The following is a 20,350-nucleotide window of genomic DNA, read 5'->3' on the forward strand; positions in this document are numbered from 1 at the left end:
CCTAGATATAAATCTGGGAGGATAACATAATTCAGGAAAGGGACAGAGGAAGAGGGAATGTTTGGACAGGAAAAGGGCTGGAGATAATCAGTCTGTGCCTAAGGCCTAATTCATTGAAAAAGCTTAAATTGCCTCTAGGCATTGAAGAGTTCCACCTTCTATCTCTAAAAGATAACAACCAGTTTTTAAATTATAAAAAGTGATTGAGATTAGTCATAAGTGTAATCTTAAACAAATATGTTCAACTTGCTCTTTATCGAATACCATTCCATATCTCTCCACAGCCACCTTTTGACCAAAGCCATTAGCAGAGGGCAAAGATTATATCTATGTATATCTCAGAACTTCTATCCATAACCTAAATTCAAATCTGTCAGTGGTATTTACAAATTGTATCACCTAGCAAATAACTTAATCTCTTCTAGTCTCTATATTCTCATCTCTAAAATAGGGATAATAATAGCATCTTTCTCACTGGTTTGTCATGAGAATTAAACAAAAATTTATATATTATATATATGTATATGTAATATAAATAAAACAAATCTTGTGTATGAAATGTATTACAAACTTTAAAGCACTAAGTAAATCTTAACTAATATTGGTAACATAGTCATAAATATTCATGTCCCCACCACTCTATCCATTGCCAGTAAATGAACTCTTGGCAAGAGTGGTGTAGTATTCCTACTTAAATATATTTTACCACTTGATGCCTTGTGAAGTAGCATCTCTGAAATCATAGGAACACAGATTTAGAACTGGATGAGACTTTGTGTCACTTTTATTTATACAAAAGAGGAAACTGAGATACAAAGTAAAGAGATAGCATCATAGGTCTACATCTATCTTCAAGTCAGCTCCCATCCCCACCCATCATTGTTTTAGATGGCAAAGACAGATTAAATAACTTGCTAAAAGTCACACAGCTAGTAAGTGTCTGAGGCAGGAATTTGAACTCAGGTCTTTGTGGCTCCGAATCTGGTGCTCTTTGCAGAATTGTAGTTTGAATCTATTTCAATCTTCTACTGACTACAAATAAAGTTCTTTTTCTAGTACATCACTTTCTTGATTCTATCCCCAGAGATAACTAGAATATTTTGTCTGGACAAAAGATGTGGCCAAAAATTCCATCTCTCATTAAATGTAAATTAGTTTTCATTGATCCTAACTGAAAAAAAAAAAAATCGTGGTTCACTAAACAACAATGGCTATCTGATTATTCTTGCACAGAAACTTATTCCTCTGCTGGGAAATTCATCTGTGACTAGGTAAAGTGAAATTAAAGTCTCCCTCTGGTTCCTGGCAAAGCCCATGCTGCACATTTTTATCTTTTATTTTCCAAATAGACTAAACCTAAACAATGGAATGCAGTGTTTTCAAGAATCTATTTTTAAAATACTTCCTAAATTCATTATCGGGCATGCGCATGCACACACACACATACACACAATGTCTCCCTTAAGACATTTTTTAATTCTGTACCCAAAGGCATTTTGGGTTCATTTTTGATTTTTTTTCTGTGTTTACTTAGTATATCAGATAGACAGTAGTCATTACATTATTATTAGTCATTGTCTTGAACAATAATAATTGGATGACAAAGCATGTAACACAAATTAACAAACATAAAAGTCTAGGTTAGTTTCAGTCCAAATTCATTAGTACCTAAGTTTGACTCACCATAGCTCCAGACATCACTTTGGTGGGTATAAATTCGGTGTAAAATCGATTCCAAAGCCATCCACTTAATAGGTACCTTGGGATAATTAAAGAGAAAATTGTAAGACCATTAGGATCTCCTTTTCAAGAAAAGAAGAAAAAAAAGGGCTGGATACCCCTTGGAAAAAAGCAAAAATACATCTTGCTTGGTCATAGAGAAACTTTGTGGGACTTGTATAACTGAGGAAAAGGCTAATATTGTAGTATCTGATGATCAAGGATTTGCAACTGGAAGGAACTGAGAGATCACCTAGACTACTCCTTTACTGTATAAATAAGGAAACTGAGGACTGGAAACTAAGTTATCTTGCTTGAAATAACATAGATAAGAAGAGCAGACGTAGAAATTGAACTCAGGTCTTTGAACCCAAATCTTAAAACTCGGTCCCCAATGACATGCTGATTCTATCTAGGTTGCAGACCCAAATTTAGAAATGGTAGATCTTGGCACATGCTGAATGTTTTTCCTGATAGATCATTTTTTCCCTCATTCAAATCAATTGCATAAACATTTAATAGACACTTAACTTTGTGTAGGGTATTGTACTACATGCTGTGGATAGAAATACTAAGCAATCTCTGCCCTGAGGGAGTTTACAAATTAATGGGGAGGCTGACATGAACACAAGGAATTATGCTAGAAAGTAGAATGAGAAAAGTGAAAGCCTAAATTTAAGTGATAGGAGAAAAGCAAGGTGAATTCTAATGGAGGATAGGGGATGGACAGGAAGTGTCCATGGAAAGAGGAACATCTGAATTAGTCTTGAAGAAGGGGAAGGCTTTGTTGGTGGAGAATGAAGCATAAGGGAAGTCCTTTCCAACGTGGGGGCAGTTACATGGTGTTACATGGCTAAAGTTCTGGACTTGAAATCAGTTAGACTAGAATTCAAATATTGCTTCAGATACTTGCCAGCTGAGTTACCATTAATTTTGCTCAGACTCAGTACTCTGATCTGTAGAATGAACATCTAGCAATAATCATAAAATTATTGTGATGATTAAATGAGATAGGTAAAGCACTTTGTAGGACTATATAAATGTTAGCTGTTATTATTATTACTCCAGATGGTGATGCATGACTTTGTTGAATCATGAAGATAATAGGAAAATTAGCACTCTGGTGGGTAGGGCAGGATAAGTCTAGATAAGTACTTTTCTCCTACAATCTTCCAGTAAGGTCATTTTCAGGATACCTCACCTGGATCACTTATCTATGACTTGGAAAAAAAAGCACTTTCTGCTTCCTGAATGCTAGCCAGAACAACTCTTCTCTATCTTCCCCCTTCTATGTTTCAGTCTTGTATCCCCTCATCTTTCCTTTGAGAAAAGGGTCCTGGTTCTTATGCTCTGACACTTTGGAAAAGCCTCTTTTTCACCTTGACCCATCCCTCTCATTTGGCTATTGTTTCAGAAAAATAAATTTCACTATTCACATTTTCCTGGACCGTCCAATTCTTGACATAAAAATGGCCTCTTGTACATAAGTCACATAGGTTTGGGGCATGGATCTCAACCCATGGTGGAGTGGTGTGGTGTGTGTGTGTGTGTGTATGTAAAAGACATATATAATACACATTCAACTTCTTAATCAAAATTTTGCTCATTGGTACTGAAAGATATACCCTAGAATCAATAGCCATAAGATCTCTTTTTGAAACCTCATTCAGGTATTCAAGGACTTCCCCACATTGGTATCATACAATGATGAGTCATTGGCCCAGGTTTGTTCCTTTTCCTTGGGGGTGGGTCAGGAAGTTTCTTGATGTTGTTACAATGATTATAAATGACAAATCTGGGTAATCATCAATATCAACTCATTTTTTTTCCTCAGAAAAGGTTAGGTAGGAGCAATGTATGATAGTCACCAATAAACAAAATGAATTAAAGCCATCATTGCATAAATTTTTTTTTGAAGATTGCTTATTGTTTCAGATAAACAAAACCTAAGGTTTTTATGGATTATCTGTGAAACTAAAGGGATTTATGGATTATCTGTGAAACTAAATTGAATTCTACTATCAAGTGATTGAGGTTAAAATATATTGTCTTTGGCCCTGGTCATCATTGCCTTAACCAAACCACAGTCCTGGGTTCATTTGAGAGAAGGATGGTTCTGGGGAAGTGACAAATTGTCTGTGATGTCTCTCCATTGCTGGAGAGGGGAAAGAAAGGGAGGGTAGAAAGACTGGGAACATGGGGACAGATGAGAGAAAATCTTAGGAGTTGTCAAACTTAACTGAAATGGACATTCCCTACTGCCAGAAAAATGATAATAGTAACTTATGTCATTTACTAAAGCATAGAGAAGTGGCAGTCCTCTGCTAGGTTGGGATGGGGGATGGGAAAAGGAACATCAATATGGATAAAATTATGAGCCTTTTAAATTACTGAAGCACTGAAATACTTTGGACCATGGCTTCTTCTGTCTGCTAGACTCCACCTTAGCATTCACAGAATCATGTCAATTAGTAATACCTATTGTGGCCCAGCTAAGAATGATTTGTGATTTTCTTTTTTAAATTCAGGAGTGATATAATAGAGGTTTCTGGAAAAATAACAAGAAGCAATCATGCTATCCCATAGATAAGGAATCTAAATATATATATATATTTCTGTCCATTAAGTGGGTATTTCCTTGAATACTGGGTAAAACCTGGTAATATCTCACCTTGCCTCCTTCTGCATGGTATTCTTTTTCCTCAGCACCAAGCAATTTTGCCAGCCCAAAATCTGTAATTTTGACATGTTGAGGTGTCTTCACAAGGACATTTCTGGCTGCTAAGTCACGGTGTACTAAGCGGCGCTCTTCTAGGTAACTCATCCCCTGAAAAGCAGAGAGATGAAATGGGAATTGAATAAGACATTGCCCCTCATAAAAACCACTCTCCAAGTAGCATACACTCTCTCCAATGGCCTGTGCAGATCTTTCTAGGTTATCAGACATAAGAAGGAATTTGCAGCCATTGCCAATAAGCAACTATGCTGGGGGTGGGGATAGTGGAGAGATCACAGGACTTGACATCAAAAGACCTGAGTTTGAGATAAAGCTCTGCCATTTTCTAGATTCATGATTTACATTATATCTCTTTACATCTCTGAGTCTCAATTTCCTCATCTGTACAAGGGGGAATGTTGTTAGTTTTGTTTCTCAGTTTCGTGAGCTACTGTTGCAATATGTTTTTTTTAAAAGACATTTAATTACAATTTTTCTTTTTAAAAAATAAGCATAACACATATATTGTATCTAAGATATACTTTAACATGTTTAACATGTATAAGACTGCCTGCCATCTAGGGGAGGGGGTGGAGGAAGAGAAGGGAAAAGTTGGAACAGAAGTGAGTGCAAGGGACAATGTTGAAAAATTACCCATACATATGATCTGTCAATAAAAAATATAATTAATAAAAAAGAAATCTAGCTTGTAACTCCCCCCCCCCCAAAAAAAAGGATAAGCATGGATGAATGTTGGCATTCTTTCTTTATGACTGTCAAATGCACCTATTATCTCCTTTCCCCATACTTAAGTGTCAATCAAGGTCCTGACCAGAGAGAGAAAATTGAAGACAAATTAATGTTTTCAACAACAAAATAAATCTCTTCCCTAGAACTCAATCTCCTTTGCAAGGCTACTCTATTTTTTGGGCCCCCATTTCTCTAACATTGAACATATTGTTTTTTTTTTTTTTCAATTATAAAATGTATTAATTATCTTTAATGGAAAAGCTCACTAAGGTAAAAAATGCTAAATATGCCTGGCTTCTTAATGCTGTTAAGTAATGACACTTTTTTCAAGGTTAAATCACTTTTCAGTCTATTCATTTTTTTCCTCTTCTCTTTTCTTTTTCCTTCTTCTAGTTCTTCATTTTTCCTTCACACATATATCCTCATTTGAGAGCCATTCATTTCTGGTGGCAGGCAAAAGAAACCACTACCTTTTACTTAAAACTATCCCGTGTTTGCTCCTTCATTCCTTCCTTCCTTTCCTCCCTCCTTTTCTTCTTCCTTCCCCCCATACTTCTGTTCCCTTGTTCCTTCTTTCTTTCCCTCTTTCTGTGTTCCTTCCTTCCTTCCTTCCTTCCTTCCTTCTTCTAGAAACAAAAGAAATCATGGGGATTTCTGAGAGTCTTGTCAGCTCCACAAAGATCCAGATTCAGTCTCCTACTCAGTCTTCCTGAAGACCACAGGGTTGATAATAAAGGCCTCCCCCCAATTTCTATTCTGATTGTTGGAGGTCCAAACTCAGCCTACTTCGGAGAAGATAATGAGAACACATGGAGTTGGGAATCCTTTGGCTCAGCATTTTGCAGCCTCTGAGCCTCAAGGACCACCATCTGATCCTTTCCTCCCAATTCCCCTGCCAGGGCCCTCAGAGCGGAACTTCCCCCGCTGTGCAGAGGCCAGTTTGTGTTGCCAAAAGAAACATCCCAGTAACTTGGCTTTGGGCCACTTGGTAAATTTGTTTCATTGTACAAATCTTACCCGACCCCTCCCCCAGCCTCCGCTTCCGGCCTCAGCCCAAGGTTTTCAAAGTCCAAGAGTTGTCTTAACTGTGAAACTTCCTTAACTGGAACTCAAGACCCGCTGATAAACCTAAGTTACTCATCCTCAAGAAAGAGGGGTGAAAGGGGAGGCGAGGAACAAAATATGTCTTTTGGGATAAGCAACCAAAGAAGCCAAATGATGAAGGATGAGGCCATGAAATCAGAATTTCAGAAATACAAGGCTTAGAGAAAAACAATAAAAAAAAAAAAACACCTTATCTATTCAGCCTGTGTCTGTACACTGTCCAAGAGACAGTCTGAAATTCTACTTGGGGGTCCCAAAGGATTAGAATTTAGCTAGCCCCCCAAAGATAAGAGCCATAATTTGTCCTATGAAGTCACAGTATTCAAACAAACAAGTTACAGGAAGTAGAGTAAGAATAGGTTTTCCAAGAGTCTCTTGGGAAGTGTGCTTCCTGTGTTCTCCTAGAAAAATTTCAGATTTTTGTTGTTGTTGTTAATGACTGCAAGATGGCCAGTGAAAGATTTGAAAAGATTTGCATGGTTTTAAATATTTCAGAGGATTCAGCTATAATGAGAGAAAGATCCTGTGGATTCTCACAGAGGTGTTTTCCATGGTTTTGAAACAGAGGTGAAGCAAGCCTGTGACCAATCTCAGAATGTTAGTTATAGGAGGGAGGGATCTTCAAAACCCTTTTATTTTATAGATGAGGAAACAGAAGTCTAGACAAACTGTCTGTTGGCTTGCCCTATAACATCCAGCTATTAAACAGAATAGGAAGGATTTGAATCCAGGCCTTCTGATTCCAAATCCATCGTGCTATCTATTCACATTACTTCTTCTTGTTCATTTTGTCACTGATGGTGAAGTTTCTCCCTCCTCTTGGCAGGAAGGTAGTAAAACATAAATGAAGAATGAGGCAGAGTCCATCAGACTTGGCCAAGTTTGCTTTCTTTCAGTTTACTTCATTCTGTGTAAAGATTTTGTTTTGTTTGTAAAATACCTTCCAGTCTGATTCTTCATACCTTCATTTGAGGTTTCCTCAACAAAATACTGGAGTTGCTTACTATTTCCTTCTCTAGCTCATCTTACGATAAGGAAACTGAGGCACATTGGATTGAAAAACCCAGAGCTCTAACTGTTGCTCAATCTAGCTGCCCTGGGAATATAGTCTGATCATTTCAGTAATGAAGACATGGATTTATTTGGTGAAAATTTCTTAGTCATTATGTTACTGTAATAGTACTATCCTTAACAATCCAAAAGATTGAACAAGTACACATCCCTCCTTAGATGTCTAATTTACAGATGAGAAATGATTATTACAACAACAGAAATTGATACAAGGCTTTATACAATATCACATTGGATATCTATAAAAATAAAAGCTATAACTATAATGAATCAGCCTAATTTTTATATGTGAATATGGGAAATGAGACTCATGACTTTCTAGTCACACACAATAAGGCAAGGCTGAGTGACATTTCCTTCCCAGCCATGACCATCCTTTAACCCACTACTAATTGCTTTCCCATTTCCTTTAAGTAAGTAACAGTAGGATCATAGCATTTATATTTGGAAAGGGCCCCTGAGGTCATTAGATACAATCCTTCATTTTTTACAAAGGAATAAGTTAAGACTTTCCAAGGTGACACAGGGTGAGGTGTGTCAGGAATTAAACGAAAGTCTTCTCACTTTAAATCCAGTCCTTTTACCACCCTATCACTCTTGTTCTGCTTATTTCCTTGACATTTTGTTCAGGTCAATAAACTTGGTAGTATAGAAGACATTCACTCACAAAAGCTATATTTAGAAAACAACCCAGGATAGCTGATGGTTTCACAGTTTAAGATATGCAATTTATGAACCAATAAATCTCACTTTGAAAATTGCTAGTAGTTTAGTTTTTGGCCTGCCACTAAGTGCTTCTGGGTAATCCCACTTTAGGTTTTTAAAAATGAAATTGGTGCTCAAATAAATAACTACTAACCCCAGGGCAAATGTCTCTGTAGCAGTTGGGGGGAGAATTGTTATTTTCTTTTCCCTCCCTTGCTTAGTTGCACATTACTATACTTGTTACAAGCTATTAAATATTATTCTTCATGTGCTGAAGGCAAACACATTTTGGTCACAGTTAATAGGACACAAGGTAGAATTACCTGAGAGAGAATTATAGCTAAGGAAAGAAAGGAGAGCATTGTATGATTAAAGCCTGTACTCAGGAGCCTGCCTCAGCACTCTTTAACTGAAATAGTATCTTTATCAATGATTTGGAAGATAATATAGATGATATGCCCATCAAATTTGCAAATAGTACAAAGCTGGGAGAGATATGTTAGATAACAAAGGCAAGACCCAAGTAGAATCAGGAGCCAAATTGAGTAAGATCAAACTTAATGGGGATAAAAGTAAACTTCAATACGTGAGCTAAAAAACATTTAAAATGCAAGATGGGTAAATAAAAGCTCCTTTGAAAAATATCTGGGTGTGTTGGACTACAAGTTCACTATGAATTAAAGGTACATTCCAAAAAACTAATGAAATCTTAGGGTGCATAAAATCTAGGACAGGGATCAATATGAAGCAGAGAATATCTAGTCCACTGAACCTCAACCACAGATAAATCACATCTAAAGTATTCTATTCTTTTTTGGGCTCCAAGATATAGGAAGATGATACTGGAGAAAGGGCAATCAAAAATATAGAGAATAAGCTATATGAATATCAGTGAAAGTAAATGAGATATTTAAATTGCTGAAGAGGAGACTTCAGAAGGACATAGTAGTTTACTTAAAGTATTTCAAAGATTGTTACTGAAAAGAGACATAAACTTTCTTCTGTTAGACACTCCCCCCTACCCCACCCCCACCTCACCTCCAGGTTCCATGTCTTTCTATCATTACTAGTGCCTAAGAAGATAGCTGGTTCTGCTTCTGGTTAAGCACTTGTTGGTGAGTTTATGGAAATTCTGTACAGATAGAATTTGGATTTTATGGCTTCTGAGAGATTTTCTAACTCCTCTGCTTTCTCACTTTGGAACTTCCCTTAATACTTGGGATTTTCTCACTTTGCAACATAATCTTTTTTGCCATACTCCCTTCTTCCCTCTGGTGAGTTCCTTTGGGAACTTTTACTTTGTATAGACTTCTAGGCTGCCAGTGTCACACCCCCCATTTCCAGTTCTTTTTAATGTGTTGTCTTCTCTTATTAGAATGCAAACTCCTTTAGAAGAGAGACTATTTTTAGTTTTAATTTTATGTGTATTCCCAGGGCTTAGCACAGTAATATATATATATATATATATATGGAGGGGGATGCTTTTTACTTCATTTGGAGATGATTGAAGTCAAGTCATAGACTTTTAGATGTATCTCTTTTACATGTATCCATTTTAGGAAATCAAACTAATTAAACTATTCTTTTGATCTTTCATTAATAGTTCCTCCTTTCCTGGAGTTCAAAAGAGATCACTGAATTTGACTGTATAATGAATAGAGTGATTTTATTTCACCTCCAATTTACTATATATATATACATATATATATATATATATATATATATATATATATATATATATAAGAGAGAGAGAGAGAGAGAGAGAGAGAGAGAGAGAGAGAGAGAGAGAGAGAGAGAGAGAGTATGTTTTCTCAGCATTAGATTATAAGTACTCAATGTGCAGGGACTGGGGTCTTCTTCTTCTTCTTTTTTTAATTTCTAGAGGCCCTGGAATGTCTGGCCCATAAGTATCAAATGCCTTCTGATTTTGAAGTTAAAAGTATAATGCTACTTCCCAGAGTAAACTTTATCCAGAAGGATTAAGAGCAAGAAAAGTTTAGTGTGCCAGAGTCTACTCATTTTATCTATGTCTTAGAACTCTTGGTTTTGGGGTATGAGTAGAGAGATTAGTTAAAGTTAGCCTAAGTCTGAAAGGAGCCATTAATATGTTTCCCATGTGGTGGTAGTTCTAATATTTTTCTGACTTCAAATCAAGAATATCTACACTTAAACCATGATCAATTTTATTTTACTGTGTTCATATAATCAGGATTTATATAAATGAAGAGAAAAGAAAAGTCCCCAGTGAATAGGGACTTGAATCAAGAGCAGAATTGGACATATCCTAACATACTATACTCCTAGGCTAGGAGTCCTGAAAATAGAACAATACTCCTGTGGTGGAGCTAGAAGAAAAAGTTATTTATGAGAACCACAGAAAATTTGCTGCTTGCCAGGAGAAACTCCTGGGTAATTGATGAGTGAAGAACATCTCAATACTTGGTTCTTCTTGTTTATAGACTCATTCTAGTAGCTGACAGTCTCTGTTGACTAAATTTTAATGTATTTATTGGGGAATAAGGGGTCCAATTATTCTGGTTATCTCTTTGGGGCCTCAGAAACAAAATCTGGTGAAATAGATTGCATTGATCATGAAAAACTTGGTTTAGTGAATTAGCAATTATACATATGCTGATTCCTTAGTTAATATGGGGCACAAAACTAAGAATACTTTATACATGTAATTTTGCACATGTTAATGGTATTTTGATAACTCATTGGGGTAATAAGTTGGGAATTCTTCCTTAAAACTAAATCATTTCTTCACGTTATATTGCCAAGTAGAATACTCATTAATATCTCAAACCATAAAATTAATGAAAAAATATTTGTGATGTTTTCACAAATAGGAAGAGAATATTAAGGCTAAACTTACCTTGCTTTGTTAACAGAATAATACTAGTAATCTATCCTTTCTACTACCCTAATATAATATGATGCCCATTCACTAAGTATTTTTCACAACTACCCTAATTTATTGTGATACGTTAAAGAAGTGTGATTTCCATTTTGAAGATGTGGAATTTGAGACAAAATGAACCTCTCAAGGGTGTCCTACGATACCGCACTCAGCCTGACCAGAAGGAGAGAAGCGGCCCTTTAATTTAGGATGTGGAACTCTTAAGAACTTGCTGCTTCTCAGGTTATTAAAAAAAAATTGAAAAATTATAGCTATAACTTGGAAAATTTATATTTTTGGATTGATCATGGAAAAGAATTTTTAACAGTGTCTTTTGAAATTTCATCAACTTTTCCCCCTATTATATCCTAAATATAATTAGAGAACTGTAAAATCTGAATCTAGAAGAAAACTGAAAAAAAGCGGACAGCTAGGTGTCGAAGTGGATAGAGCACCAGCCCCTAGTTCAAATCTGATCTTAGACACTTCCTAGCTGTGTAATCTTAGGCAACTCACTCAATTCCAATTGCCTTAGCAAAACAAAAACAAATAAACAAAAAACCCAGAAAAAAGATCATCTAAATTCCAGCTTTTTAACTAGGGGGTTATAAAACTTAATAGTTATATTTTAATATACCAAGTTTTCTTTGTAAATCTTTGCATTTTACTTTATGAATTTAAAAATATTATTTTAAGAAGAATTCCATAGCCTTCCCAAGAGTGCCAAAAGGGTCCAAGATACAAAGAAATTAAGAACTCCTGATCTAGGTCAGCCCTCATTGTTGAGTGAGGAAGGGAGGATAGAAATATCATCCTTCTGAGCATGCTGATAGTCAGAAATCCCTGTTTGAATTTGACCTTAGATACTACTTAGCTTTGGGCAATGAGTTAGTTATTTACGCTAACTTGGGCTGAGTTCTCTCATCTGTAAATTGTAGACTATGCCTACCGAAAAGGGTAATATTGAAGATCAAATGAGATAAAGTATGCAAAATATTTCACAAACCTGAAAGCATTATATAAATGTGAGCAATTATGATTATTGTTCTGGGTAACAAGAAGTAGCAGAATTTGGATTTAAACCTATATTCTCTGACTTGAAATCCAGGTTCTTAAATCTCTATACATAACTGACCCAGAAAAGTCACCCAGGCACTGACAGGAGGTTAGGTTAGTTTCATGTACCTCACAATTCCCTGGGCTCTTAAACCAAGAGCCTGCTCAGTTTTTGGCAATTGCTTATTGACATGTAGGTCAACTGAGAGTATACTGAGCAAACTTCATTTCCTATTAGAATAAGGTTCACTGAGAAATAAGCTAGTCTGAAGGACAGTAAAAGTGAAAAGTGCTTTCAAAAAGTTGTTCATTGTTCAAATACAAAATGCCAAAGAAGATATATATGTAAATACATGCTAGCAGAGACCCTCATACTCACACACTTACTCACACACACACACACACACACACACACACACACACACACTAATAGAAAACATATAAAAAACAAAATCACAATCTTCAGGTTTCTCTTTCCCTTCTACTTAATGCTACTTTTGACAACATTTTAGTTCAAGAGAATCTCCCTTGAGATTGGGAATGAATGGGAGAAAAGAAAACCATACCAGTCAAATATGCTCTTTGTTAATAGCTTCAGAGAAGTTTTATGGTAATGAAATAAAAATTAATTGATAAAATGAGATAGGTTTCTAAAACGTGGGGTAGATTTTGTACTTTCTGTGCTGTCCTATGAAAGACTGGGAACTTGTTGAACTTTGTTTTTCTTTCAGTGTGAATCATTTTTACCAACTTAAGAAGGGATTACAGAGGTATTCACAGAACTAGGAGTGAGGAAGAACTTCAGAGATGATTATTTTGGCTTAGTTGTTTTTCAGTCATATCTGATTCTGTGACCACACTTAGGGTTTTCTTGGCAAAGATACTGCAGTGGTTTGCCATTTCCTTCTCTAGCCCATTTTACAAATAAGAAAACTGAGGCAAACAGGGTTAAGTGATGTGCCCAGAGTCATAGCATTGGTAAGTATTCAAGGCCTCATATAAACTCAAGTCTTCTTGACTCTAGCCCACATACTCTATCCACTGATCCCCCAGAGACCATCTAATCTCACCAAAAATTGATCAAGAATCCCTTTCCAACACCCTTCAAAATTGTCATCCAGTATTTCCCACTATAGCCATTGTGTGGGAAGAGCTAAACAGGACCAGATTCTGGCTCTATCCTTACTTTCTATGTGGCTTTGGGCCAGGTTTTTTTTTATACTGTTTGGGTCTCAGTTTCCTCATCTGCAAATTGAGAAGTTGTAATAGATCACCCTAGAACTTCCCTCTAGCTTCTATGTATCTGTTGTCCTATGGCATGGCATTCTACTTCTGAACAAAGTTAAACCTATGTACAATTCCCACCCATTGTTCCTAGTTTGACCATTTTGAGGCTGGATTCCTTCTTTCAGTTGATAGCTATTCAAACACTTCAAGACAGTGAGTATATCCCTAAGACTTCTCCTTTCCAGACTAAACATTGATAGTTCCTTTAATTAATTCTCATGATGTCTGCCTTCAGGGGCATTGACTATTCCCATTAGCCCTTTTCAATATGGTGCTTGCTTCTATGAATATTTTCTGCCAAGCTCTACAATCCTTTTATTTACCTTGGCTATCTGCACACACCAGTTGAGAAGGTACTGGGAGCCAATGTTGTCCTTGTGTTCCCGTATGTAGTCCAGGAGGCAGCCGAATGGCATGAGCTGTGTTATGAGTTGGACTGTAGAAGTCAGACAGATTCCCAGGAGACGACACACATGGGGATTGTCCACACTGGCCATTACATAGGCTTCCTGCTCAAAGAAAGAAAGAAAGAAAATAACATTAGTACTACCCTGTTTGCAAAAGGACCAAAAAAGATCAAAAATAGGGTATCTTGGAAGGAAGGAAGGAAAGAAGAAAGAAAGGAAGGAGGGCGGGAAAGAAGGATTTCAAGAATTCAAACTCAGGTCTTCCTAACTGCAGGAAGTTATCTATTTTACCATTTCATTGCCTCAATTCACCTTTTGGATACCTCCAAATTCAAGACTGATCAGGATTATATAACTACAACAAGATGAATTTTTCACATTTTATCAGCAGTCTCAAAATCATATTTTGAGATTAAAAAGGTGATAGGGCACCCAGGGCAATTTTTGATGCCTTAGGACCCTGAAGATGACAGTGAATCCATTCCATTGGGCTGGTTTGAAGGCATTAACTCTATTGCAGTCAACCAAACTGAAGTGATGAAGAAGGCACTTCTAGGGGTCTTAAGTATATCAAACAAGTAGAGTTGAATTCGTATATAATTTATATTTATTTGTTTCTTTTTCTACAAAATGTTAGCTCTTTGAGTTGGCTATTTTATTTTTCCTCTGTGCTCTCTGTTGAGACTTCATATGTGCATCTAAAAATGCATGTTGAATGAATAAATGAATGAATGCATAAAATGAATAATTTTTGGTGGTTGGTTGTGATTTATGAAATTATTCAATGTCAGCAATTTCAGTATTGGTGTCCCTGAACCCTGTAATGATGCCAGCAGCCTTCTATGTCTCAGCAGTCAGTTTTATTGGGTGCTATAGCCAAAAAAATCACCTGGTGGCCAGCCTTCTGGTGAAGAGTCTCTCAGAACTTGTTTGGTTGGCCCTTGACCATTAAAACACAGTCTGTTGTGGAGTCTGGACTCAAAGCCTTTCCAGTTTCATGTAGGACATGCCAGAATTGTGTTATATTGGCAAAACCTTCAAGAATACAGGATTGCTTCCATAAGGCAATAAGGCAATAAGGAAGGAAATACCAATGACATATCACGGTATTCATTCTTTCTAGGATATCCAAATCACAGAACCAACAAATCAAAAAAATTTCTGTAGAGAAATTTTGACTATATGTATACACACACACACACACACACACACACAGTATGCACCAACTTATTTACATGCTGCATCCCCTATTGGAGTGGGAGCTTCTAGAGGGCAGGGACTAGATTTCTGTCTTTATCTTATCCTGCCTTTACTTCCGAAACTTAGCAAAATGCCTGACACAAAGTAAGTTCTTGCTAACAGCTTATTGATTGATTCTGGAAAGAACATTTTCGGCAACTTGAATTAATACATTTTGATATGCTTTTGATCCTCTATTTGAAACAGGCAAAAAGTTATTTAAAAGAATCCAAATTCATTCTTATTAAGAGGGTTTAGATTTCATTAGAGACTAAAAATCAATCTGTTTTCCTGGGGCTGTGGAGGAGGATGAAAAAGGGATGGAGAAAGGTCTGTGAACTTTCCACATCCTTCTAATGAGAAAACCAGACAAGTTTATACCTAATGTTATATCCATATCATCCAGCAAGGACTGCCAAGTCAGGGTTCTGAATATGATACCGATCAATGAATGTGAAATTTATTTAACTCTCCTGCCATTTTTGTACAGAGAAAAGTCCAAATGACTCCACTCTTAGAGAGAAAAATTTGCTCTAATAAGACTAAGAAAATCCTAAATTTTCATTCTTAAATTTTAGGACTTTTGTTTCAAAGTACAAAATAGAAAGAGAACTAATTCTGTGGCACCATATTCACTGTCCAGCAGAGGCTAACTGGTCAGCAAGAGAATGTTTTGAGAAGAACCTGTAATCAAGGTTAGTTCTTGGCTCCTCAAGAGATCTGGGATCAACTTAAATTCTGTCCCTTGGAGATTTGTTGTTTGTGTTTCTGCTGTGAATACCCTTTCTCTTTGGGATGTTGTAAATAGAAATGTCCTACTAACAGCTAAATGGCACCCAGGAATTTCTTTTTAGTGGAACTGAAGATTCTACCCTTTTGATGTTATATAGCTTCTTTAACTAACCAGTATATCATTAACTTTCCATGCACCATGCAGTTCATCCAGTCAGTCAACAATTATTTAAGTACCTATTATATGTTAGGGGTTCAAATTAAAAAATCAAAGATTTATTCCCAAAGAGGTTTTATCTTATCAATTATGACCTAGTTTTCCTCCTATCAAGCCTGTGAAATGATATAATGGTGTCATTTGGCCCAAGATAGTCTTTTCAGTGTTGTAATTGCAAAAAGAAGCTTCTTTTATTTTTCCCGAGGTACTAACAATACTATTTTGGATTCTCTTTCCATCATCTTTGCTGAATTGATGCTGAAAAATTCGAGGCAAAAATCAGCACACAGCTGAATTACAAACAAGTACTAATCAGGTCTCTCCCCTACATCTGGGAAACTGTACAATCACAACACCAAAGAAATTCTCTTTCCATTCTGATTTCCTCTAGAACTGGTCGAAATTCCTATCCATGTTGTCTTTATTTTAGTGGAAAGGAAAAAAAAAATCTGCAAACCTGAGCAGTTCAAGCTATCCATCTGTTATGTCTGCAAGCAACTGACCTGGAGATGAGGGATTTGGGGGACATAATATAGGGAGTGGGTGGATGGGCCACACAGAATATAGCCCTTTTCCCAATTCTTTTGAGCACCTATTAAATCTGATATCCCAAATGAAACTAGGTCGTGGCTCCCTCTGAAAAGCATAATAGGGTCATTGTTTAGGTGGGTATCCCTTTCAAAAAGTGAGCTTTGTTTTTAGCTGTTTATCTTGGAAATCATTAAGGTACACGGTGACCCACCCCAAGTATGCTTGGTATTCCTCAACAATCTCCTAAATTAGCCTAGTCCCCGTGGGACTTGTTGTCAAAAAGCAAATTAAAATATGAGAATGGATTTTTTTTTGAGCAGCAAATTCAGGCTTTTGGTGATGTTTTGGTGACCTTGAAATGCCTATTATTTTGTCCCTTCCCTGCAGTGATTTTTCAGTCTTGACTCTTCTTTGTCCCTGTATTCTTTGAAACATTTTTAATGCATCAAGAGTTGGAAAGGATTTCTCTAGTTAACCAAATCATCAAAAGTAAACATGGTCTGGAATCCGTGTGTGTTAGTTGCCAAATGCCTTCCAATGGGGCAAAAGAGCATGTTCACTTATCTGAACCACTTAAATTACACGCCTTTGATAATTCAAAAAAACACCATTTCACTTCATCTACAATTATACCATGGGAATAATTTTCTCCTACACTCAGGGCCAAAGCTGGCCTGTGGACATGAGGATTTTAGCAGACACCATTCATCATGTTTTCTCTTTATTCACTGGCCTTCATCAGTTTGATAAAATTCAGACCGATATGGTCATTAAGAGAAAAAGGATAGGAATTCAGAGAAATCTACAAGGGATCATAGGCTCATAAATCTAAAGTGGGAAAGACTTTAATAAAATTATATAAAATGGGGAAAAACCAGAATTGGAAGAAGGGAATAGATGCTAATAACAATTATATTAGGAAAGATGAATAATAAAAAAGGCACTAAAATACTGATGGAGACTCAAAGGGAATGGGGACTGAAAAGTGTTATAATAGTCTATGCATTAAAATGAGTTTTAAATAATTACTAAGCAATTTGTTTTATTACTAAGCAGTTTACTTGTTTCTAATAAAATATTTAATTCTAAAAAAATAGTAGATGGTTCACATCTTTTCTAAAGTTACTAAAATTAAAAAAAAAAATTAAAACCTCCTTTAAAATGCATTGGGAGGACTGGGCAAAGAAAGCTCAACCCTTAAAAATCTGCTCTTCATGAGATTATACAGAACATACTCTACAACCTTTGGCCAGACCTCCATCTCTCATTCTTGTGGCCCACCTTCCATTAGCACAATAGCCTCAGAAGAGCGAAAACAGAAGGTCTGACAACTCCTTCACAAAACAATTACGGAAGGAGAAGTGGAATACAGACGAGAAGCATGCATAAGAGAAGAAAAAGGGAATTTACCTGTTGAAGAAAAGGCAAAATAAAAGAGTGATGGAGATTTTAGGTAACTATAATCACTTATCTTCAGCTAGGATCTGAAAGATGGTGTTGAGTAAAGGAGATAGAGTGAGTCTGAGGGTCCAGGAGACCTGTGCTGCTCCTCTATATACAGGGGGGGCCATCTTGGTCTTTATCTAGTCACTGGACCCAGTGGAGAAGAGAATGTACTGACCCTCTGTCACTTAAGTCCAATTCACTTGCATGTCATGTTGCTCTTTGAAAATGGACAAAAGGCAATAGATACACACTGCCTCCATGCCATAGAGAATTTCTTCTACCTCTCAGTCCTATAGAAAGCTTCTAAAGGTTTGAATTTGGAGAATTGTTCTTATTTCTACAAAACATGTCTTGTATGCATTTACTTTCCTCTACTTCTACAACCTGGTGTAAGGCCCATTTTCTCCTTTCTCACCTCTTACAATAACATTCTAGTTAACAATACTGCCTCAAGTCTCTCTCCACTGCAGTCCAGACTGCACACCTCAGTCAAAGTGATTTTCCTAAAGTGTGATTCTTGCCACCTCCCTAGTCAATAAACTCCAATGGCTCATTTTTCCTTGAGGACCAAAAAGAAAATGTTCTTTGGCATTTAAAGCCCTTATAGCCTGGCCCTTTCTTATTTTTCTAGTCATTTTAATCCCATTAAATCCAGTCCTTGCACAGGACGCTCCACTATCAGCTCTGCCTCTGTCATGGGCTACTCCATGCCTGGAATGTTTTCCCATGTTGGCTTTCTTTATGATTAAACTCAAATCCCACCTTCTGCAGGAGCTCTTTCCCCTTTCACTTCCCCCTTTCTATACACAGACACTGCCAGTGTCTTCCCTCTTTCCAGTTACTCTCTCTATATCTTATATAAACAATTATTTGCATGCTGTCTCTCTCATTAGAATGTGAATTTCTTGAGGAAAAGAAGAATGATTTTTTTTTTTTTGCCTCTTTGTATTTACCTCTTTGTATTTGCCACATTCTTGGATACACATTGTTTACTTTTGTCCAGCTTTATGTGATCCCATGGACTTTTTTCCAGTAGAGTTTTCTTGGCAAAGATACTGGAGAGTGTGTCCCCATTTTACAGATGAGGAACTGAGGCAAGCTTAAGTGGCTTGCCCTGGCTCACACAGCTAGTAAGTATCTGATGTTAAATTTGATCTCAGATTTTCCTGACTCCAAGCCCAGTATTCTTATCCACCAGTCCAATTTGCCACTATCTGATACATAGGAATGAAGCCCTTAATGAATGCATATTTATTGATTAAAGGTATACCCTTACTAAGCACTTTTTTTCATTTATTTCTACAAAGCTAAGACTTGGGTGCTTGGAGATGATCTAGGTCACTTCAATCATTTTTAAGAGGTGAAAACTGAGACACATAATATTGAAATGATTTGTCTAACTTCATAGTGAAAGGAGACCTACCATCAAATAAAACAAAGTTATAGTTAATCCTTGATTTCAGTTTTGGGTCGAGGATGCTTTTTAGTTCTCTATGTGAAAGGGAATTTCTAGGGGCAGCTAGGTGGTACAGTGGATAGAGCACCAGTCCTGAAGTCAGAAGGACTGAGTTCAAATCTGGTCTCAGATACTTAATACTTCCTAGCTGTGGGACCCAAGGCAAATCATTTAACTTCAATTGCCTCAGCAGAAAAAAAAAGAGAAAGAGAAAGAGAGAGAGAGAGAGAGAGAGAGAGAGAGAGAGAGAGAGAGAGAGAGAGAGAGAGAGAGAGAGAGAGAGAAAAGAAAGAAAAAAAAAGAAACGGAGTTTCTTTATTATTATGATTATTTTTTTGCTTTTTGCTGAGGCAATTGGAGTTAAATGACTTGCCCAGGATCATGTAGCTAGGAAGTAGAAAGGGAATTTCTTTATGGAATCTCCAGGAACACTCTTATATAGTGATCTCTCTTTGTTAAAGCATGGGTTAATCTCAGGATAGCTCAGGACTCTTTGTCTTTACTTCCTTCTCTACTAGTTGCTAAGGATGATTAGAGTCAGAGTTCATGTTTCTTCCATTAAACCATCTCTCTGGAGGTTTTAAAGCAGAATAGTTAGGGGAGAAAGGCTGGATCAGTATGTGAGAAATACCATGTGTTTGCCCCCCCTATTCTCATTACACCTTCTCAGCTGTCACTCACTAGAAAATGCTCTTCCCCATCACTTGTTAAGAGGTAGGTGGTGTGATTTGCTTGTAAATCATTAAAATGGAACATGTATTTATTTGATAAATCTATAATTAATTTCAATGATGCCAAACTGATTAGTGTAGTATCTGGTATGCAAAAGGATTCTACCAAAGCACCTTATAAAAACAGGGAGGGGTTCACGGAGTTAATTAATTCGGGTGTGAAATGCAGAGAAGGTGTTTTGCTTGGCCACAAGGGAATGCATCATGTCAATGTACATTACAATCAGGCCTGTGTTCCATTGGCTTCTTATGTTTTCATGTCATGTGTTGGATCCAAATGAGGA

At 36.7% G+C, this 20,350-nt stretch overlaps 1 protein-coding gene across 1 annotated transcript in view; it reads right to left on the reverse strand.

Moving 5' to 3' along the window:
* EGFR (epidermal growth factor receptor) overlaps positions 1-20,350 on the reverse strand; it is a 248,849-nt gene that overhangs the window by 20,520 nt on the left and 207,979 nt on the right. Inside the window, exons 20-22 of the mRNA XM_051983949.1 lie at positions 13,631-13,816; positions 4,391-4,546; positions 1,684-1,759 (exon numbers count right to left, since the gene is read on the reverse strand). Of these exons, the coding sequence (XP_051839909.1) occupies positions 1,684-1,759; positions 4,391-4,546; positions 13,631-13,816 (418 nt within the window). The remainder of the gene's footprint in view (positions 1-1,683; positions 1,760-4,390; positions 4,547-13,630; positions 13,817-20,350) is intronic.

This window comes from Antechinus flavipes, chromosome 1 (genome assembly GCF_016432865.1).
Source record: "Antechinus flavipes isolate AdamAnt ecotype Samford, QLD, Australia chromosome 1, AdamAnt_v2, whole genome shotgun sequence".
Lineage (NCBI taxonomy): Eukaryota > Metazoa > Chordata > Mammalia > Dasyuromorphia > Dasyuridae > Antechinus > Antechinus flavipes.